This window comes from Eubalaena glacialis, chromosome 13, assembly GCF_028564815.1.
Source record: "Eubalaena glacialis isolate mEubGla1 chromosome 13, mEubGla1.1.hap2.+ XY, whole genome shotgun sequence".
NCBI lineage: Eukaryota > Metazoa > Chordata > Mammalia > Artiodactyla > Balaenidae > Eubalaena > Eubalaena glacialis.
Window position 1 is genome coordinate 65,419,880 of NC_083728.1, and position 24,005 is coordinate 65,443,884.

At 43.5% G+C, this 24,005-nt stretch overlaps 1 protein-coding gene across 1 annotated transcript in view; it reads right to left on the minus strand.

The window, feature by feature from the left end:
* Window positions 1-24,005, minus strand: part of LOC133104210 (uncharacterized) — a 173,102-nt gene that overhangs the window by 140,923 nt on the left and 8,174 nt on the right. Inside the window, exons 3-5 of the mRNA XM_061209857.1 lie at window positions 7,569-7,622; window positions 5,940-6,100; window positions 1,303-1,373 (exon numbers count right to left, since the gene is read on the minus strand). Coding sequence (XP_061065840.1) covers window positions 1,303-1,373; window positions 5,940-6,100; window positions 7,569-7,622 — 286 coding nt within the window. The remainder of the gene's footprint in view (window positions 1-1,302; window positions 1,374-5,939; window positions 6,101-7,568; window positions 7,623-24,005) is intronic.

The following is a 24,005-nucleotide window of genomic DNA, read 5'->3' on the forward strand; positions in this document are numbered from 1 at the left end:
ACAGGGGAGGAAATGGGGTGGGGGGAGCTACTGGAGGGGATCACACAGCCAGTCTGTGAGGACCTGGGACCAGAGTTCAGCCCAATGCTCTCTTCCTGCCACCCCTCGCCTGACGACAAGGAGCCTGTGTCTGGTATGGCCTGGTGAGGGAGGGGATGGGGCAGGTCGGGGGTGAGGCCTGGGGGAGTGCCCACCTTTGTGGACGGTGGATGGAGGTGGGAGAGAGAGGTGCCCCACGATAACGGGGAAACTGCTAAAACTCCAAACCCCACCAGCTAGCCAGCAAGCAGAATCTTGAGGGATAAAAGTGGCCCTATTGAACCTCCCGGGGGAGGTCACCGCCCCCTCTCCAGCTCCCAGTGGAGTCTGGGGCCCCCAAGCCTACCCCCACTGGAGGCAGCCCCCAGGGCCTCAGGCCTCAGGCTAGAGAAATGCTAATGGGGCCCGCCCCTTCCAGAATAGCTAGTGTCAGTCTGGTCTCTCAGGAGCTGACAGCCCTGCCCACTCGCATGTCTGATGAGGCGCCCAGGGACAATAGCCCAGGCTGTCCCCTGGGAGAAGGCCACCCTAAGCTTTTCAGGAGGGCTCCAGCTGCCCCCTCAGCAGCATCCCCCATCCTGTATGCCCACACAAAGGCTTTATTTTTTTAACAAATGAATTTGCAATAAAAAAGGAAGAGGAATCTGTGGAGATGGGCTTGTCCTCAAGCTGGTGGTTGGACTGAGCTTTGAGGCCACTGAAGCCGCTGTTAGGAGCCCTGGGAAACACAGCCGAGGGAGAATTCCAGGCTTGGCTCAGTCACAGAGGGGAGCTTGGCTTGGGACGGGAGCAGCTATGGGTCTCCAGGAAAACCCCCATCTTAGCGGGGGTGGGGAAGGAGAAGGGCAGACCTCAATGGGTGCCCAGTGTCTTCCAGAATGTTCTTAAGGATGAAGGCCAGAGGGTGCTGGGCAGACACAAAATCTGGACATGCTGGGCGTGACAGCCAGGAAAATATGGGGCGAGTTCCTTCCACCAGATGAGGGAAGGCCACCTGAGGCAATGTGGAGTCATTCAAGGCTCCCACATCACGACAGCTCCCAATGGTCCTCATCAATGGTCTGGTCTGGGTGTTTACACGGTCAAAACAAAGGTGTAACCCTCTTTGAACTTCAGTCCGAGACGGCCTCTTTCTGCTGCAGCGGGCTCACCCGAATCGGGTTCTTGCAATATAATTTGGTGCACCCAGTGCCCGGCGGCCGTTGGAAGAGGGAGCAGGGCTCACATATCCAGCCCCACCGGGAGCGAGGCCCAGCGTCTTACCTCAAACTCTCTGACTCCTTCAGAACTTCCACCTTGGACCCCAGGATGGATGTCACCTGGAAGTGTTGGAGCTGAAGCGGAAAGCACGGAGAGCTGGTGACCTCTCCTGGGGATTCCAGGACCGCACCAGCACCCGCACCACCTAAAGCAGTTCTGGGACCCAGCATGATCCATGTGGAGCATTAGGCAGAGAGATCCATCCCTTGAGCGGAAGAGTCTAGTGTCGGGATGGTAGATGCTGAATATCTCTAGGGATAAATAATTTAAATAGCCAGGCACCTCTGCTCCCCACTCAATGTACAGAAAGTTCTCATTAGCTTCTCGTTTTGCCCCAAAAGGCCCTGGAAGTTTGAGTGAGAGATTCATATGGCTCCACGGTATAAACAAAACTAAGTTAGGATTGCAAAGCAAACCAAAAAAAAAGCTTTGTCATCTTGAATAAAAGACTTGGATGTCCCAATACCACCATGGTTGCGCGTGTGTGTTTGGGGGGGTGAGTGTGTGTGTGTGTACTTATTGCAAAAGATGGGCTCTCTAAAGATGAATAAAATCACCCCTAAAGCCTGCATCCCTAACCTGACTGGTTTCATTTTTTTTTAGAGTATTTTTAGAGCAGTTTTAGGTTCATAGCAATATTGCGGGGAAGGTACAGAGATTTCCGATATACTCCCTGCCCCCATATATGCACAGCCTCCCCATTATCAACATCCCCACCAGCGTGGGACATTTGTTACAACTGATGAACTTACACTGACATGTCATTATCACCCAGAGTCTGTAGTATACATATGGGTTCCTTGGTGTCGTACATTCTATGGGTTTGGACAAATGTATGATGACACGTATCCACCGTTATAGTATCACATGGTTTCACTGCCCGTGATTTCACTTTTTCAAAGTAACTAGTCCTCATTCATCTTGTCTAAAACCTAATTCCCCTGTCTCCTCAACACCAGCTCCCCTCCCCCATCAGAGGGTCTGTCACCTCCCCAGTAACCCAGGCCTGAAATCTTAGGGTGAAATACAGTTCCACTTGACATTGAGATGTGGTCCTGGACAATGAATCCCTCGGCCACATTACCAATACCGCTTGTCTGACCACTTGCTTGAAAGCTATCCATGATAACTGTATTTTTAAAGCATATGTTTTAAAAGTTAAGTAGAGACAGGAGAGAGATTTTTTTCAAAAGCCTACTGAACTGCACACTTTAAAAGGGTAAACTGGGATTTCCCTGGTGGTGCAGTGGTTAAGACTCCACGCTCCCAATGCAGGGGGCCCAGGTTCGATCCCTGATCCAGGAACTAGATCCCACATGCATGCCGCTACTAAGGGTTCGCATGCCGCAACTAAGAAGCCAGTGAGCCGCAACTAAGGAGCTTGCCTGCCACAACTAAGACCCAACGCAACCAAATAAATACATAAATACATAAATAAATAAATATGAAAATAAAAAAAGGTAAACTTTATAGCGTTTTTACAATAAAAAAATAAAAACTAATTTTTTAAAAGGGAATGAAGTTCTGGGGACTTCCCTGGCAGTCCAGCAGTTAAGACTCCATGCTCCCAATGCAGGGACACGGGGTCGATCCCTGGTCGGGGAACTAAGATCCTACATGCCGTGTGGCGTGGCCAAAAATTTTTTAAAAATAAAAATAAAAATATACACATTGAATTAAAATACATTACAACACCAACATATTTTAAAAATAAAGGTGGGGGGGACTTCCCTGGTGGTCCAGTGGGTAAGACTCCACACTCCCAATGCAGGGGGCCCAGGTTTGATCCCTGGTCGGGGAACTGGATCCCACATGCGTGCTGCAACTAAGAGTTCACATGCCACAGTGAAGAAGCCCGCATGCCGCAACAAAGACCCGGCGCAGCCAAAATAATAAATAAATATTAAAAAAGAAACAAAGCTGGAAAGTATCATATTAAAAAAAAAGGGGGGGTAATGAAGTTCTGCTACATGCTACAATGTGGATGAACCTTAAAGACCTTATAAAAGGTGAAAGAAGCCAGACACAAAAGGTCACAGGTTGATCGTGAGTTGTTTGTGATAAGTGACTGCACTTACATGAGACACCTGGAATCAGCAAATTCATAGGGACAGAAAGTAGAATAGAGGTTACCAGGGGCTGTGAGAAGGAGAAAAGGGGAGTTAGTGTTTAAGGGGTACAGTGCTTCATTTTAGGATGATGAAATGTTCTGGATATGGAGAGTGGTGATGGTTACACAACATTAGGAATGTACTTATTGCTACTGAATTGTACACTTGAAATGGTTAAAATGGTAAATTTTACGTTATGTACATTTTACCACAATAAAAAAAAATTTTTTTTTAATCAAAATAAAAAGAAGCCAGGCACAAAAGAGAACATCCTGTATGATTCCCTTAAAGAGAAGTTCAGGGACTTGCCTGGTGGTCCAGTGAGTAGGACTCTGAGCTCCCAATGCAGGGGGCCCGGGTTCGATCCCTGGTCGGGGAACTGGATCACACGTGCCACAACTAAGAAGTCTGCATGCTGCAACTAAGAGTCCACATGCCGCAACTAAGAAGCCCGCATGTCACAATTAAGACCCGGCCGCAGCCTAAATAAATAAATAAATATTTAAAGAGAAGTTCAAAGACAGGCAAAACTAACCTAGGGTGCTAGAACTCAGGAGAGCCTTTGGCAGAAGTGACTGGAAGAGAGAATGAGGGCGGTTATGGGGGTTTCTTGATCTGGGGGTGGCTACAGAGGAGTGTTTAATCAGTGAAATTCATTGTTCTCAATACTTATTTTCACCTTTTTCCCTCAAAAATATATTTAATTGATTGCCTCCTGAGTGGCTGTAAATTTTCCATTTATGCCACAAATAGATTTTTTTGTTTTTTGTTTTGGCTGCGCCACATGGCTTGTGGGATCTTAATACCCCGACCAGGGATTGGACCCGCGCTCCCTGCAGTGGAAGCGCGGAGTCCTAACCACTGGACTGCCAGGGAAGTCCCTGTGCCACAAATCTTTGAAATGAGCCAATTCTTTCTACCCTTGCCAACATTTGACATTATCAATTTTTTTAATGCTAAAAACAAAGCAAACAAGCAAATAAAACCACAGTACACAATTTGCCTTGTGAAAACTGGCCCTGCAGAAAAAACAACTACTAGTGTTTTGATAAGACATTAAAGGACAGCAAAGACTAGCAAAGTGGCAGCTCTGACCAGGACTAACATTTTGGATAGTTTAAGAATTCAGAGGCAGCTCAGAACCACCCCATAAAAGACCCCATCCGGAGGTCTACATGAAACATAACAAAAGAGTTTGGGGTTTTTTTTTTGTTTTTTGTTTGTTTGTTTGTTTGCCGTGCCCCCCCGGCTTGCAGGATCTTAGTTCCCCAACCAGCCCTGGTAATGAAAGCGCCAAGCCCTAACCACTGGACAGCCAGGGAATCCCCCAAAGCAGTTTTGAGAAACTCTTGTCAGCAAGTGCTCCAGCCAGTTCAAAAACGCTTCCCAAAGAGGACATAAGACTATAGTGAAAACTAAGAGCCCATTTAGGCAGGGTGGGAGGGTTTGTCCAGGAAACACATGAGAGTCATCAGAAAGGGGACAGAGAAGAATGGGCAGGCATTTCCACTTGCAAGAACATGGAGGAGCTTCAGGAAAATCTTGATGATAAAGAAACCTACAACCACCAAGAGAATCTAGCTCATAATTCCATCTTGACTGAAGCCAGTACTAACACCACCACTGCCCAGTAGAGGCATACCTCGTTTTATCGTGCTTCCCAGATATTGCGTTTTTTATTGTACAAACTGAAGGTTGCATCAAGCAAATCTATCAACACAATTTTTCCAAGAACATTTGCTCATTTTGTCTCTGTGTCACATTTTAGTAATTTAAAAAATATTTCAAACTTTTTCACTATTATTTTGTTAGCATGGGCTGTGTAAGCGATCTTTAATGTTACTATTAGATAGTACAACTCACTGAAGGCTCAGATGATAATTAGCATTTTTTAGCAGTAAAATACTTTTTATTTAAGGCATGTACTTTCTTTAGACATCATGCTATTGCATACTTAACAGACTACAGTATAGTGTGAACATAACTTTGATATGCACTGGGAAACCAAAAAATTTGTGTAACTTGCTTTATTTCAATATTTGCTTCACTTCAGCGGCCTGGAACCGAACCTGTAATATCTCCGAGGTGTGCCTGTACAAAGGAACCCAGGGCAGGCCTGGAGGCCCCAACCAGGTCTTCAGTGTCTACCCTAGTCTGCTCCTTTGTCTACAAGACCTTAACTTGCTTTGACTTTGCTCACCCCTGGGACTTGCAGCTTCCCCAGTTGTGACCCTCAGTCCTCTCAGGGACACAGCTTGTCCCCATCCTGTGGCTCTACTTACTCCAAGAAATACCCTTCACTCCTTCTTTAACCCCCACTCCTCCCCCCACTGGACCTACCATGGTACCTCCTACAACCAAAATGGCACCACGTTCCCATGTTACTCTAGAGCTCTCACTCGCTGAATTTGAGATTCCTCAGAAAGCTCCTCTCCATTTATCAGACAAATGGGAAATTTCAGGGGCTGTGGCTTCCCCTTGGCCCTCCCCCATGTCAACGTGACCTCCTGGTTACCCAAAGATACTCACCCGTAAAGCCATCTGGCAGGGGCCAAGCACATCAAGGGTGACCAAGCCTTGGAGACCAAGGCCACTCCCCTCCTCCTGGGCCCCCTGCAGGCTGGTGCTGGTGTTGGTGGAAAAGTGATAGGTGTATCTGGTGCCCAGGGGGAGGTGGGGATCAGCTGAACCTGGAGGGCAGAGGACGCAGTGTCACCTTGACAATCCGAAACCTTTTGAGACTCAACTCCACCTGGACTACTTAGCCATCCTTACTGCCACCTCTCTCTCTCCTTTGGTCTATGAGCTGCCTGCTCCCAGCTCAGGGGAAGGCTGGGTGGCTGCAGACCCCAAGAGAGTGAAGGAGAAAATAAAGATAATAACAATAAGTGCTTAATAAATGTTACCCAGTGTTTCATGTTCTAGGCCCTCCTCTAAGAGCTTTATACACATCAGAGTTTTTCAGCCTCGGCAGTATTAATATTTTGGGCTGTATAATTCTGTTGTGCACTGTAGGATGTTTAGCAGCATCTCCAGCCTCTACCCACTAGATGCCAGTAGCACACCCCAGTTGTGACAAGCAAAAATGTCTCCAGAATTTGCAAAATGTCCCTGGGAGATACACTCATCCTTGTTGAGAACCACTGATCTATTTTATATTAACTTATGGAAGCCTCATAACAACTTTGAGGTGGGCACTCTTATTTTCTCCATTTTACAGAGTTGGAAACCAAGGCTCAGAGAGGTTAACTAACTTACCCAAGGTTGCACAGCTGAGATCCAAACCTTGGCAGTCTGATTCCTCACCTACTGCCTTGGTGGATATCAGTGGGGGCAGGAGGTGGGTTGGAGAGATTATCCTGATCTTTACAGAAAACAGACCTGTAGGGCTGGCCAGTCTGGAGGTATTGGAGGTAGTGGGGAGGTGAAGTAGGTGCTCTGGGGAAGATCAGATCTAGGGAGCAGAGTCTGTGATTCTTTCTTTCTTTCTTTCTTTTTTATTTTTTTAATTGAAGTCTAGTTGATTTACAATGTGCCAATCTCTGCTGTACAGTAAAGTGACTCGGTTACACACATATAGACATTTTTATATATTCTTTCCCATTATGGTTTATCAGAGTCTATGATTCTTGAACCTTCTATTTAGACCAGCGGACCAATTGCAAAATACTATTAAATTATTAATTATGACACCTCACCCTTTTCCTGAGCTTGGAATTGAATTAACATATTCACGTTAATTTCTTTGTGCTCAAATATAACCACATCTCACATTCCCAAAATGCTTCTTTCCAAACAATTTGCCCCAAGTTTCTCTAATCTACTCCACCCCAAGATGCAAATAGAATCACTTGGCTAAAGTCTTTTACTCCACCTGGAGACCGCAAGGTATGAGGAAAAAGCCCAGGGGCCTTAGGGTTGGGATGGCTTAAGGCCATTTTAACCTGAGGGCGCTATTTGCTTCTCTAAATGCTGGGGACTTGGTGGCCTTTGCAGAATGGGTCTTGCTCCTCCCAAATGGCCTCCCTGGGAATGTGGCCAAGGCCCTCTGGGGTTGTCCCTAATCACACCTGGCAGTGGTCAGCTTCGCCTCCCCCGCCCTGTCTCAGGTTCAGGGTCACCAGAAGTGTGATAAGGTCTCCGGAGAGACTTGCTCACCTGAGCATGAAGTCATGCAGGAGGCCGCCTGCTCCACCAGCGAGTCTGGAATTTCTGAAATCACAAGTCAGATGGAACCAGGGCAAGGCCAGGAGGAGGCACGCGACAGCCCCACCCCATGGGCTGCTGACCTGCTCTTGAAAGAGGACATTTAAGGGTCTGGGGGCCAAGGGGACAAAAAGAGATCATTCCAGCTCTCCTCTCTCTCATGGGGCTGGGAGTGACTCCCTGCCCCGTCCCCACCCTGCTCTTCCCCATCTTGGGCACTGGCACCACCGTCACCCCATTGCTGGAGCTGGTACCTGGGAGTCGTGTGTGCTTCCCCTCTTTTCCCTTATCATCACCCCAAGTCCCATGTGTCAGCAAGTGCTGCCAATTCCATCAGGTCTCCCTCCCTCCCTCCATCTACCCATCCATCCCCCCCTCTGTTCATTCCTCCCTCCCTCCATCCTTCTCTCTCTCCATCTCCATCACCATCACTCTAGGCAAAGTCACATCTTCTCTCACCTAGACAACTGCAGCAGCCTCCTAATTATCCCCCATGTCCATGGTTCATCCCCCACAGTTAGTCATGTTTTAAAAGTCTAAATCCAATCACATCACTCCCTGCTTAACAGCGCCTAAGTCTCCCCCGCCACCCACCCCAACCCATATGCACTCATAATAAAATCCTTCCCATGAGAGCTGGCCTCTGTCTGCCCCTCTGGCCACATCTCACCCCCACTCCTGACCTCCAGCCATGCTGGTCCTCCAGCTCAAGGCCTTTGCACATGCTGTTCCCTCTGGCCTCAACACTCTTCCACCTGCTCTCACATCCTAGGCTCCTTCAGGCCTCAGCATAAACATCTCTCCCTGGCGACTCCCCTGGTGGTCCAGTGGCTAAGACCTGAGCTCCCAATGCAGGGGGCCCGGGTTCAATCCCTGGTCAGGGAACTAAATCCCGTATGTCACAACTAAAGATCCCACATGCCGCAACTAAGACACAGCACAGCCAAATTAGTCAATCAATCAATCAATCAATAAAACATCTCTCCCTGTCCTCACCTGTCAGTGTCTATCTCTGATACAGACCTGGTAGTCTATCTTAGCATCCTATTCTCTTCATAAGGCTTGTGAAACTTTAATGATTTCATTATTTTGGTCACCTTTGTCAAAATTGTATCCCCCAGCTCCTGATCCCCAGGACAGACTGGAATGATTAAATGAATGAATACAACTAACACTTGCACAGCAGTTACCGTGTGCCAAGCACTGTTCCAAGCACTTTATACATTAAACGCCTTCAATCTCCTGAGAATCCCCTGAGGTAAGGGCAATTATTATTCCCATTTTACAGATAAAGACACTGAGGCACAGAGACTGAGAGCACACAGTTAGGAGGGGAGCCAGGGTTTCAACCCAGGCACCCTGAGTCCACAGCCTTAACCACTACATTGTCATGAAGGAATAAGTGAGTGAGTGAATAAAGGAACAGGTGAACCAACAAAGGCAAGACCGAGAGGCTACAGCAGTAAAGGATGGTTATCTAGTTTGGCTCCCCAGCAGATCTCGTAATACCTCATTTAGCCACCATCTAAGCTGCAGAACAACCAGAGTATGAACAGAACGGCCAGGGACCTCCTCAGGTTGCTGAGGACACCCTGCAGGGGATGCTCAGACCACCTGCCTGGGAAGGGTCAGCATCTCTCCATCTACCCGTCCCAACCTCACCTGAAAGCCTCCCCATTTCCAGCTACTGTCACTCCTTGTTTGTCCTTCCTTCCAACCACACGCCTGGGCATTTCCTGGGCATCATCCATACCCTTCCAGAGCAGCCTTAGCCAGGGGTCCATCTGCAGGTATTTTCATACAATGACTTTCCAATAATACCATTTCTATCCTCAAAACCACCCCACTGTGCCTCAACTGGTAATCATTACACATGCCAGCCTGTTTAATCCCTTAAGAAAAATACGCTTTCCCAGAATGGGGGGAAAGTGCATTTTATACCATTCCATTAAAACCCTTTGAAATAATAGAACACGTTAGGGTATTTGGCAGGGTTTTTTTTCCCCCTGAATGTTTTGGCTCATCCAACAAAATGCTCTTCGCATTAAAGTAGAATATCAATGGATAAAATCACATTTCAAAGACATTTAAGTCAATCCGTCTCCCTTTCAACTTTCTTTCAACTCTGATCACTTGGACCCTGGGTGCCAGATTGAACATGTGTGTGCATAATCTTTAAACTCCCAGTTGTGCACAGACCCAGCATTCTGGCTTCTTTGCTCCGCCGATAACCTCTACATCTGCTTCTCCGCCCCGCTATGCCGAGGGCAGTGATGCCTACGAGCCCAGGTCCACCACGAGCTCCCAGGAGTAAAGTGTGTTCTGAGAGCCTTCTGCTTGAACCAAGTCTGTTTCCCTTCCATTTCTCAAGCACTTAAAAAGACATATCTAAAGTTTAAAAAACGTTCCAGAAAAACAAAGACCATTTGATGATCCTACTAAATAAATCAACCAAGGAGGGGAAAACAGTGAGTGCTGGGAGGTAATAAATCTTTCCATCACTTCTAGGGAGAGATCTGAAATGGATTGAAATTGATGTCATCTCTACAGCCCAGAAACGAAATCAAGTCTCATTTCAGCTTTCTCAGATGTCAGTTGTGATCCCCGTTCATTTATATGTCCAACCAGCACAAGATTCACTAAACACCAGCTGTGTGAGAGGCAAATAGGTGAAAATACAGTGAGTAAAACAGCTGTGATCGGACCTGCACCATCTGGGACAGTAGCCACCAGCCACATGTGAAATGTGGCTGGTTTTATGAAGAAACCTTTAATTAAATTTAAATTAAAAACTGTGCTCAAGTCAGTTATTGGAAAACTTTTAAGTATGTTTGAAACAACTTAGTATACAAAAGTACTTTTTCAACTTGAAATTTTAAGAAATCTAAAAAGAGATCAAGTATTTGCAATGAAAATTTGGCATCCAAATTGAAATATGTTCTAAGTATAAAGTACACACTGGGTTTCAAGGAACAGGAAATATATCTTGTTAATACTTTTTATATCAATTACATTTTCTAATGATATTTTAGATATATTGGGTTAAGTACAATAATTATTAAATTAATTTCCCTTGCTTTTTTTTTTTTTTTTTTTTTTACACTTTTTAAATGTGGCTGCTTGAAAATTTAAAATTACATATTGGCTTGCATTGTATTTTTAATGGATAGCACTGTCCTGTATCTTCCTGCAGTAAACAGACAACAAGTTAAAGTTCATTCCACATTGTTACCCTGCATCGGAGTATTAGTATCCCTGCAGACAGCTACGCATCCCTGCACCCAGGCTCAGGGAGTCTGGAAGTCAGCATTTCCTCACTCAGGATTTCAGATCTGGTCTCAGTTTCCAGAGGATGTTGGGGAGAGTTGGGAGTGAGAGATGAGGGATCCACCTGTACTCTCTCCCTCCTTTTCCCCATGAAAGGCAAAACCAAGGGAGGCAGCAGAAGGCCAGGTAAACATACATTTGGCTATAAAAACGCTGTCCCAAGTCCATCTGGGCTGCCACCTTTCCACCCCGGGAAGGAATAGGGCTGCAGCATCTTTACTTACTCCCTGACGTCGCTGCCGTCAGCACCCAGAGCAGGACCAGACCAAGGAGCCCCATGGGCGCTGGCACTGCCGCTGGCCCGAGGGAGCCCCACACAGCCAGTCTCCCTCTCCAGAGTGGCTCAGAGCAGCCCAGAAAGGAACCTTCTTTCCCAAAGCGGAGGGCTTAGCTTCAATTCACACTCCCAGTGGGGAGTTGGGGACGGGAAGGGGAGGAGGTGGCTTCCAGGGCAAAGACCCAGCCATTCAGAAGCCTCCAATAGAGTTCTTAGCACGAGGAGGGAGGGAGGGGGCTTCTGACCAGTGAGGGGGAAAAATCCCTTTTCAGTCTAGGGGGAAAAAAAAAGGTTTGCCTCTTCAAGCCTTGGAAATGAAGCTCTCAGGGCAGAAGGCAACAGAGCATGGTTTGCCTTTTTGTGTGTGTGGTCTCATAGATATAACAAAATTTACCATTTTAACCATTTTAAAGTGGCAATTTGGTGGCATTGACTACATTCACAACACTGTGCAACCATCACCACTGTCGAGTTCTGAGGTCTGATTTTGGCCTTGTCTTTCCCAGCACTCATGGTGGGCGACGCAAAGAGAAGGGCCAGCCCAGCCTCGGAAACGGCTCTCAGCAGCTGAGGGGTGTTTCAATCCTTCAGGCCCAAGGCCTCCCTCCTGCACACATTAGGACCACCAGCAGAGAAGGGGCACAAGTCCCCTGGGAGGCCGGGGTCCTCTCACACGTGATCCCAGGCCCCACATCTACCTGCACCCGTTGGTGTTTAGGCTCCAGGCAGCCAAGTTCCTCAGCCACCACCTCCTTCAGCCCCTGCAGGCCTCGTGGACCAGCCCCTCCTCTTATGCACCTGCTTCCCACAATAAGTGTGCTTTCTTATAAACCACTTTATTGAGATAATATATCACACAATTCTCCCATTTAAAGTACACAATTCAATGGTTTTGAGTATATTCACAGACTTGTGCAACCAACACCAGAACCAATTTTAGAACATTTTCATCAACACAAGAGATAATCCCACCCCCCATAAGCAGTCATTCCTCATTCCTGTCACCCCAGTACCTCATCACCACTGCTCTGCTTTCTGTCTCCATGGATTTACCTCTTTGAGTCATTTCATAGAAATGGAATCATTCAATATGTGGCCTGTCGTGTCTGGCTTCTTTCAGTGAGACCATGCTTTCAAGGTTCAGCCATGCTGTAGTGTGTGTCAGTATTTCATTCCTTTTTATAGCTGAATATTGTGTCATCGAATGGATAAGCCACATTTGTTTGTTCGTTCATCCCTCAATTAACAGTTAAATGTAATTTTGTTAAAGTTAAATTAAGACCCACTTGACTGGTTGACACATCATGTCTTATGGAAATAATTAATTATGCTTGTCTTTTTTTTTTTTTTTTGGCCATGCCACGTGGCTTGTGGGATCTTAGTTCCCTGACCAGGGATTGAACCCGGGCCCTTGGCATTGAAAGCACTGAGTCCTAACCACTGGACCACCGGGGAATTCCCTAATTACGCTTTTAGACTTGGGCCATTTTATTTTATATTTTGAAACCAGTAATTTCACCTTCCGGTCCTCCAGCTCAAACATCTTCACTGGCTGAGTGCAGAAACCCCCAGAGGGCTGAAGATTCAAACGGCCCTTCAGCTTACAGCTGCCTGGGGGCCCACGATGTGTTCTGGGGGGCTACTAAACGCTGTGAGGAAAAGCAGAAAACTACATCTGACAGGGCTGGCCTGGAGGAGCTAAAATTCTTGAAGGGAAATGAGATGCATGTGCAAAAAAGCAAGAAATGTACCAAAGAGAGCTCTGGTTAGAAAGGAATGGTTATTGTGTGGGGAGTCAACTGGGAGCAATTTACAAAGGAGAGATTTCCCCGGGACTTCAAAGAATAGATAGTAATGTTACTAGAAAACTGTATACTTGCAACTAGGAAAGAAATAAGTCCTGGAGACCTAATACACAGTACAGTGATTATAGACAACAAAATGGTATTGTAAACATTGAACTTGCTAAGAAACTAGATTGAATTTTTCCCAACACTAGAAGAAATGATAATTATATGATGCAAGAGAGGTGTTAACTAATGCTACGATAGCAATTGTATTGCAATATAAATGTATCAAACTAATATGTTCACGGCCTTAAATTCACATAATGTCATATGTCAAATATATCTCAATGAAAAAAAAAACTGGGGGCTTCCCTGGTGGCACAGTGGTTAAGAATCCGTCTGCCAATGCAAGAGACACAGGTTCGAGCCCTGGTCCGGGAAGATCCCACATGCCACGGAGCAACTAAGCCCATGCACCACAACTACTGAGCCTGCGCTCTAGAATCTTCGAGCCACAGCTACTGAAGCCCTCGCTTCACCTAGAGCCCATGCTCCGCAACAAGAGAAGCCACCGCAATGAGAAGCCCGCGCACCACAACAAAGAGTAGCCTCTGCTCGCCGCAACTAGAGAAAGCCCGTGCACAGCAACGAAGACCCAACACAGCCAAAACTAAATAAATAAATAAATTTATTTATTTATTTATTATTATTTTTTTTTTTAAACTGTACAGGTACAGGGCAAAGAACTCACTGAATATTAACTCATTCAGTCAAACCTCCCCGCCCGCCCGCCCCTACCAACAACAACCTGCAAGGTTGAACTAGCAGTATCCCATTGTACAGACAAGGAAGAAGAGACACAGAGAGGTTAAGTCACTTGCCCAAAGTCACACAGCTTGTGAGGATTTTAAACCCAGTGTTGCTCCAGAGTCCCTGTTCTTTTGACTTGGGCAGCTTTGCTCAGTGGTTATCACTTCCTCCATCTCTTCCTCCAGGAGACTCTGGTCTCTGCCCACAAGTCTGGATTCCTTCTCCTTTCACAGTCAGGAATCTGAAAGAAAACCGTGCAACCTTCCATGTGGTGTTTCCCAGTTAATACAGCGACATCACAGTCTAGGCCTGGAAAATCAGAACCACGGTGGGGGAGCTGCCCCCCAGGCCTTTCTGATGACCAGCGGGGTTTGCCATCACCCAATCTACCGGAGTTGACTGGGGTAGGGCTCCGGGCATCTCTGGCCTCCCTTCCCCGTGTCTGTCATTACTGGACAAAAATCTGATGCCCGGATAGGATGGAGCTCTGGGACTCGAGGACTTGATTCACAATCAGATCCTCCTAGACAAGCCTTCCCACCTCTTTCTTCATCCTCCCACGAAAACTAGGTCCTACTTCCTCCTTGAAAGAATTTGCAGGATTGGGTTGGCAGACAACTGGAGACTGAGCTTCCAGTTCTGAAATAAGGCAGAGGATAAACTAAGGTCCATCACACCCAAGTCAGAGTTACCAAAAATAAGAAGACTTCTTTTTAAACCATCAAAAGACGCATGATTTTGCAGAGCTGCTGCGAGAGATACCCCATGGCAGAGAAGACCTTACCAGTAGGGGGCGCAGTGAGCTCTTCTTAAGTGGGTAGAGGATTTCACAGAAGATTTTGTCCTTACAGCCATATTTTGTGAGACCTTATTCTTCAGTGCAGTTTTAGGTTCACGGCAAAATTGACAGGAAGGCATAGAGATTTCCCAAATACCCCCTGCTCTCGTGCACGCACAGCCTTCCCCATGGTCAGCATCCCCCATCAGAATGGTATTGTACATTTGTTACCACTGATGAACCTACACTGACACATCATCATCATTCCAAGTCCAGAGTTTACCTTAGGGTTCACCCTTGGTGTTGTACATTCTGTGGGTTTGGAGATATGTATGACGACATATATCCACCATTATAGTATCATACAGAGTATTTTCACTGCCCTAAAAATCCTCTGTAATCAGCCTCTGAATCCCTCCCTCCCCAAGTCCCTAGCAACCACTGATCTTTTTACTGCCTCTGTAGTTTTGCCTTTTCCAGAATGCCATATAATTGGAATCACACAGTACATAGCCTTCTCATATTGATGTCTTTCACGTAGCAATATGCATTTAGAGTTCCTCCATGTCTTTTCATGGCTTGATAGCTCATTTCTCTTTAGAGCTGAATAATATTTCATTGTCTGGATGTACCACAGTTTATTTCACCTACGGAGGGACATCTTGGTTGCTTCTAAATTTTGACAGTTGTGGATAAAGCTGCTATAAACATCCATGTGGAGATTTTTGTGTGGACATAAGTTTTCAATTCATTTGGGTAAATACTAAGGAACACTATTGCTGGATCATATGGTGAGAGTATAATTAGTTTTGCAAGAAACCACTAAACCCTATTCTAAAGTAACTGTACCAGGAGTTGGCTGGTGGCCTAGTGCTTAGAATTCTGGGTTTTCAGTACCGTGGCCTGGGTTCAATCCCTGGTCAGGGAACTGAGATCCCGCAAGCTGTGCGACTCGGCCACAAAAGACAAAAACCAAAGTAGTCTTACCATTTTGCTTTCCTGTCAACGATGTATGAGAATTCCTGTTGTTCTACATCCTCACCAGCACTTGATGTTGTCAGTTTCAGAGCCCAGCCATTTAAATAAGTATGTAGTGGTATTCATTGTTGTTTTAGCTTTCATTTCCCTGATGACATATGATGTGGATCATCTTTTCATATGCTTATTTGCCATCTGTGTACCTTCCTTGGGGAAGTGTCTGTTAAGGTTTTTGGCCCAAACTTTTTTTTTTTTTAACATCTTTATTGGAGTATAATTGCTTTACAATGGTGTGTTAGTTTCTGCTTTATAACAAAGTGAATCAGCTATGTATATATATATCTCTCCATATCTCCTCCCTCTTGCGTCTCCCTCCCACCCTCCCTATCCCACCCCTCTAGGTGATCACAAAGAACGGAGCTGATCTCCCTTTGCTATGCGGCTGCTTCCCACTAGCTATCTATTTTACACATTTGGTAGTATTTATAAGTCCATGCCACTCTCTCACTTCGTCCCAGCTTACCCTTCCCCCTCCCAGTGTCCTCAAGTCCATTCTCTATGTCTGCGTCTTTATTCCTGTCCTGCCCCTAGGTTCTCCGAATTTTTTTTTTTTTTTTTAGATTCCATATATATGTGTTAGCATATGATATTTGTTTTTCTCTTTCTGACTTACTTCATTCTGTATGAGACTCTAGGTCCATCCACCTCACTACAAATAACTCAAACCTTTTTATGACTGAGTAATATTCCATTGTATATATGTGCCACATCTTCTTTATCCATTCATCTGTCGATGGACACTTAGGTTGCTTCCACGTCCTGGCTATTGTAAATAGTGCTGCAATGAACATTGTGGTACATGACTCTTTTTGAAGTATGGTTTTCTCAGGGTATATGCCCAGTAGTGGGATTGCTGGGTCATATGGGAGTTCTATTTTTAGTTTTTTAAGGAACCTCCATACTGTTCTCCATAGTGGCTGTATCAATCTACATTCCCACCAACAGTGCAAGAGGGTTCCCTTTCCTCCACACCCTCTCCAGCATTTATTGTTTGTAGATTTTTGATGATGGCCATTCTGACTGGTGTGAGATGATACCTCACTGTAGTTTTGATTTGCATTTCTCTAATGATTAGTGATGTTGAGCATCCTTTCATGTGTCTGTTGGCAATCTGTATATCTTCTTTGGAGAAATGTCTATTTAGGTCTTCTGCCCATTTTTGGATTGGGTTGTTTGTTTTTTTGATATTGAGCTGCATGAGCTGCTTGTAAATTTTGGAGGTTAATCCTTTGTCAGTTGCTTCATTTGCAAATATTTTCTCCCATTCTGAGGGTTGTCTTTTAGTCTTGTGTATGGTTCCTTTGCTGTGCAAAAGCTTTTAAGTTTCATTAGGTTCCATTTGTTTCTTTTTGTTTTTATTTCCATTTCTCTAGGAGGTGGGTCAAAAAGAATCTTGCTGTGATTTATGTCATAGAGTGTTCTGCCTATGTTTTCCTCTAAGAGTTTTACAGTGTCTGGCCTTACATTTAGGTCTTTAATCCATTTTGAGTTTATTTTTGTGTATGGTGTCAGGGAGTGTTCTAATTTCATTCTTTTGCATGTAGCTGTCCAGTTTTCCCAGTACCACTTATTGAAGAGGCTGTTTTATCTCCATTGTATATTCTTGCCTCCTTTATCAAAAATAAGGTGACCATATGTGCGTGGGTTTATCTCTGGGCTTTCTATCCTGTTCCATTGATCTATATTTCTGTTTTTGTGCCAGTACCATATTGTCTTGATTACTGTAGCTTTGTAGTATAGTCTGAAGTCCAGGAGCCTCATTTCTCCAGCTCCATTTTTCTTTCTCAAGATTGCTTTGGCTATTCGGGGTCTTTTGTGTTTCCATATAAATTGTGAAATTTTTTGTTCTAGTTCTGTGAAAAATGCCAGTGGTAGTTTGATAGGGATTGCATTGAATCTGTAGGTTGCTTTGGGTAGCATAGTCATTTTCACAATGTTGATTCTTCCAATCCAAGAACATGGTATATCTCTCCATCTGTTTGTATCATCTTTAATTTCTTTCATCAGTGTCTTACAGTTTTCTGCATACAGGTTTTTTGTCTCCTTAGGTAGGTTTATTCCTAGGTATTTTATTCTTTTTGTTGCAATGGTAAATGGGAGTGTTTCCTTAATTTCTCTTTCAGATTTTTCATCATTAGTGTATAGGAATGCAAGAGATTTCTGTGCATTAATTTTGTATCCTGCTACTTTACCAAATTCATTGATTAGCCCTAGTAGTTTTCTGGTAGCATCTTTAGGATTCTCTATGTATAGTATCATGTCATCTGCAAACAGTGACAGCTTTACTTCTTCTTTTCCAATTTGTATTCCTTTTATTTCTTTTTCTTCTCTGATTGCTGTGGCTAAAACTTCCAAAACTATGTTGAATAATAATGGTGAGAGTAAATAACCTTGTCTTGTTCCTGATCTTAGTGGAAATGGTTTCAGTTCTTCACCATTGAGAATGATGTTGGCTGTGGGTTTGTCATATATGGCCTTTATTATGTTGAGGTAAGTTCCCTCTATGCCTACTTTCTGGAGGGTTTTTATCATAAATGGGTGTTGAATTTTGTCAAAAGGTTTTTCTGCATCTCTTGAGATGACCATATGGTTTTTCTCCTTCAATTTGTTAATATGGTGTATCACATTGATTGATTTGTGTATATTGAAGAATCCTTGCATTCCTGGGATAAACCCCACTTGATCATGGTGTATGATCCTTTTAATGTGCTGTTGGAGTCTGCTTGCTAGTATTTTGTTAAGGATTTTTGCATCTATGTTCATCAGTGATATTGTTGGCCCATACTTTAATTGGTTTGTGTGTTTTCTTGTTGTTGAGTTTTAAGAGTTCTTTGGGTATTTTGGATAATAGTCCTTGATCAGATGTATCTTTTGCAAATGTTTTCTTCCAATCTGTGGCTTATCTTTTCATTCTCTTGACAGTGTCTTTTGCATGGCAGACATTTTAAATTTTCATCAATTCCAGCTTATCAATTTATTCTTTCATGAATTATGCTTTTGGTGTCATATTTAAAAAGTCATCATTAAATCCCAGGTCCTCTAGATTTTCTGCTGTGTTATCTTCTAGGAGGTTTGTTGTTTGTTTGTTTGTTTTTTGTCTTTTAAAATATTTATTTACTTACTTATTTGGCTGTGTCAGGTCTTAGTTGAGGCACGAGGAATCTTCATTGCAGAGTGCAGGATCTTTGTTGCAGTATGAGGGATCTAGTTCCCTGACCAGGGATCAAACCCTGGCCCCTGCACTGGGAGAGTGGAATCTTAGTTACTGGACCACCAGGGAAGTCCCTTAGGAGTTTTATAATTGTGTTTTACATTTAGGTCTGCAATCCATTTTTAAATTTTTTTTTGGCCATGCTGCGTGGCTTGCAGGATCTCAGTTCCCCAACCAGGGATTGAACCCACATCCTCAGCAGTGAAAGCACAGAGTCCTAACCACTGGACTGCCAGGGAATTCCCTGCAATCCATTTTGAGTTAATTTTTGTGAAGGGTGTAAGTCCTGTGTCTAGATTTTTTTTTTTTCACATGTGGATGTCCAGTTGTTTCAGCACCATTTGTTGAAAAGGCTATCTTGGCTCCATTGTGCTGCTTTTGCACCTTTGTCAAAGATCAGTTGACTATATTTATGTAGGTCTATATCTGGGCTCTCTATTCTGTTCCATTGATCTATTTGTCTATATTTTCACCAATACCACACTCTCAAATTCTGTAGCTTTATAGTAAGTCTTGAAGTCAGGTTGTGTCAGCCCTCTAGCTTTGCTTTTCTCCTCCAACATTGTATTGGCTATTCTGGGTCTTTTCCCTCTCCTCATAAACTTTAGAATCAGTTTGTTGATATCGACAAAATAACTTCCTGGGATTTTTATTGAGATTGCATTGAAACTATAGATCAAATTGGGAAGAACTGACATCTTGACAATAATGCGTCATCCTATCTATGAACAAGCAATCTCTCTTCATTTATTTAGTTCTTTGATTTCTTTCAGAGTTTTGTAGTTTTCCTCATGTAGATCTTGTACATATTTTGTTGGATTTATACCTAGGTATTTCATTTTTGGAGTGCTAATGTAAATGGTATTGTTTTTAATTTCAAGTTCCACAGGTTCATTGCTAGTAGATAGGAAAGCAATTGGCTATTGTATATTAATCTTGCATTCTGCAACCTTGCTATAATAGCTTAATAATTTCAGGATTTTTTTGGTTGATACTTTCAGATTTTCTATATAGGTGATCATGTCATCTGCAAAGAAAGGCAGTTTTATTTCTTCCTTCCCAGTCTATATACTTTATATATCCTTTCCCTATATTTTTGCATTAGCTAGGACTGCCAGTATTATGCTGAAAAGGAGTAGTGAAAAGAGATGTTCTTGTCTTGTACCTGATCTCAGGGGGAAAGCTTCTAGTTTCTCACCATCAAGTATGACATAAACTGTAGATTTTTGTAGATCATCTTTATCATTTTGAGGAAGTTCCCCTCTGTTCCTCAGGGTTTACTGAGAGTTTTTGTCATGAATGCGTGTAAGATTTTGTCAAATGCTTTTTTGGCATCTATTGATATGATCTTGTGATTTTTCTTCTTTAGCCAGTTGATGTAATAAATTATATTAATTGATTTTCAAACGTTGAACCAATCTTGCATAGTTAAGATAAATCCCGCTTGGTCATGGTGCACAATTCTTTTTATACATTATTGGATTTGATTTGCTAATATTTTGTTAAGGTTTTTTGCATCTATGTTGATAAAAGATATTGATCTGTAATTTTCATTTCTTGTAGTGTCTTTGTCTGGTTTTCATAGTAGGGTAATTCTGGCCTCCTAGAATTAGGGGATTATTCCCTCTGCTTCTATCTTCTGAAGGAGAGTGTAGAAAATTGGTATAATATATTCTTTAAATGCTTGGTAGAATTCATCAGTGAACCACTGGGCCTAGTAATTTCTGTGTTGGAAGGTTATTAATTATTGAGTCAATTTCTTTAACAGATATAGGTCTGTTCAGATTGTCTATTCCATCATGGGTGAGTTTTGGCAGATTGTGTCTTCCAAGGAACTGGTCCATTTCATCTAGGTTATCAAATTTATGGGCATAGAGTTGTTTATATTCCTTTACTATCTTTTTAAAGTCCATGGGATGTGTAGAGATGTCTCATCCCTCATTTCTGCTATTAGCAATTTGTGTCCTTTCTCTTTCTTTCTTCATTAGCCTGGCTAGAGGCTTGTCAATTTTACTTATCTTTTCGAAGAACTAGCTTTTGGTTTTGTTGATTCTCTCTGGTTTCCTGTTCCAACTTCATTGGTTTCTGCTCGAGTTTTTATCATTTCTTTTCTTCTGCTTTCTTTGATTTGCTCTTCTTTCTAGTTTCCTCAGGCAGAAGTCTATTGATTCTAGATATTTCTTCTTTTCTGATATATGCATTCAGTGCTATAAATTCCCCTGTAAGCACTGCTTTTATTGAACCCCACACATTTTGATAAGCTGCATTTTCATTTAGTTCAAAATACTTAAAATTTTCTCTTGAGATTTCTTTTTTGACTCATGTGTTATTTAGAAGTGTGTTTCAATCTCCAAGTATTTAAGGATTTTTCTAGCTGTCTTTCTGATATTGATTTAGAGTTTAATTCCATTGTGATCTGAAAGCAGACCTGTATGACTTCTATTTTTTGCCATATCTTTTGTCTTTGAAATAAAGTCTGCTCCATGTTGGCTGTTAGTGAGACTGGAAACGCCAGGGTTGGAGGGGAGTGCTAGCTCATCTCTTTACTTTTTCAATTAGCTGTGTGATCTTAGAAAAGTCACTTGATATCTCTGGACTCATTTATTCATTGGCAAAATGAAGGGGTTGTAAATTACTGCTCAAGTGTCTTCTGGCTCCATATTATGTTCAAGTGGAAAAGAGAGAGGCCAGAAAGGAACCGAGTACACATGGGAATTATCACATGATGAAAATAGCATCACACATAGCTGGAGAGACAGATTATTTAATAAATGGACAAAGTATATGAGCATCCTGTTCACAGAAAACAGTGCATAAATAGATTTTCATCAAACTAAAAGAGGCTCAACCTCAGGCATAAAAGAAATACAAAATAAAGCTACCAAGTGAGTTTCTTCAAAAGTCAAACATACACCTGCCATTTGACCCAGCCACTCCATTCTGAGATATTTAACCAAGAGTAAAGAAAGCACATGTCCATGCAAAGACTTGGACACGAATATTCATAACAGCTTTGTTTGTAAAGCTCAAAACTGGAAACAACCCGAATGTCCATCAATAGGCGAATGGATAAACGTATTTAGTACATCCATACAATGAAACACTATTCAGCCATAAAGAGAAACAAACTTTTTTTTTTTTTGGCCACGCGACATGTGGGATCTTAGCTCCCTGACCAGGGATCGAACCTGCGCCTCCTGCAGAGGAAGCATGATGTCCTAATCACTGGACTGCCAGAGAAGTCCGGAGAAACAAACTATTGGTACATAAAACAACATAGATGAACCTCAAAATAATTATTCTGAGGGACTTCCCTGGTGGTGCAGTGGTTAAGAATCCGCCTGCTGGGCTTCCCTGGTGGCGCAGTGGTTGAGAATCTGCCTGCCAATGCAGGGGACACGGGTTCGAGCCCTGGTCTGGGAGGATCCCACATGCCGCGGAGCAAATGGGCCTGTGAGCCACAACTACTGAGCCTGCGCGTCTGGAGCCTGTGCTCCGCAACAAGAGAGGCCACGATAGTGAGAGGCCCGTGCACCGTGATGAAGAGTGGCCCCCGCTTGCCACAACTGGAGAAGGCCCTCGCACAGAAACGAAGACCCAACACAGCAATCAATCAATCAATCAATCAATCAAATAAATCTTTAAAAAAAAAAAAAAAGAATCCGCCTGCCAATGCAGGGGACACGCATTTGATCCCTGGTCCGGGAAGATCCCACATGCTGCAGAGCAACTAAGCCTGTGCGCCACAACTACTGAGCCTGTGCTCTAAAGCCTGTGAGCCACAACTACTGAGCCCACGTGCCACAACTACTGAAGCCCACGCACCTAGAGCCCATGCTCCACAACAAGAGAAGTCACCGCAATGAGAAGCCTGCGCACCACAACGAAAAGTAGCCCCGGCTCGCCGCAAGTAGAGAAAGCCAGCGCACAGCTGCGAAGACCCAACACAGCCAAAAATAAATAAATAAATTTATTTTAAAGAAAAAAATTATTATTCTGAAAGAAGCCGGGGCAGGGGCAGGGAGTACATGCTGTATGTCTCCATTTATATAAAATTCTTGTCTTTTGAAGTTTTTTTTTTTTTTAATACTTATTTATTTGACTGTGACGGGTCTTAGCTGCGGCACGTGAGATCTAGTTCCCTGACCAGGGACTGAACCCAGGTCCCCCTGCATTGAGAGCGTGGAGTCTTAGCCATTGGACCACCGGGGAAGTCCCTATATAAAATTCTAGAAACTGAAAATTTGGAAAACAGATCACTAGTTGCATGGAATGGGGAATTTACATAACAAAGAATGCAGAAACTTTTGTGGGTCATGAGTATTTTCCCTACCTTGATTGTGATCATGGTTTTACCAGTATAAACCTGTCAAAATGTATCACATTGTATTCTTTAAATATGTGTGGTTTGCTGTATGTCAATTATACCTCAATAAAACTCTTTAAAATCTACCATGTGATATCCTATTCATCCACCAGATAGACAAAGATAAAGCACTGTGACAAATGGTCTTCTGGCTGCACTGTGGAGAAACAAGCATTCCATGCACTACATCAGGGCAGAAATCAGCACAAACTTTGAGGAGGAAATTTAGCAGCTGCTAAAATTTAAATGCACTTACTTTGGACCCACTTTTAGAAAACATTTTTTTTTTAGGAATTTACCTAGTTTTTTACTACTGCTATAACACACATTACCACCACTCGAATGGCCGAAAACACCCATTTATGATCTCAAAGTCCTGGAGGTCAGAAGTCCAGGTGCAGCAATGGCTCAGTTGCTTCAAACCTCACAGGCTGAGATCAAACTGTTACTTGTTCCTGGTGGATCCTTCCTTCCAGGGAATTTTACACGTTGAAAAGAAAACCCTTGTATTTTCTCTCTTCCTTCTGTCTTGTCTTTTAACATACAATGGTGCCCTAAAATATGCGACACTGTGCCTATTTTTTCTTTAATAAAAGATCACAGATCTGACTTGTTCTATTCTGCAGCTGCGTACTACTCCGCTGTGTGCTTCCATGTGCGATTTATGTAATCCGCCAAGGGCTGTGTTCCTTTCTGGAGGCTCTAGGGATTGTCGATGAAAAATTAATCGTTGATCTTAGAAAGAAATGGACAATTTTATTCAAGCCAAATTTGAGGATTATAACCCAGGAAGAG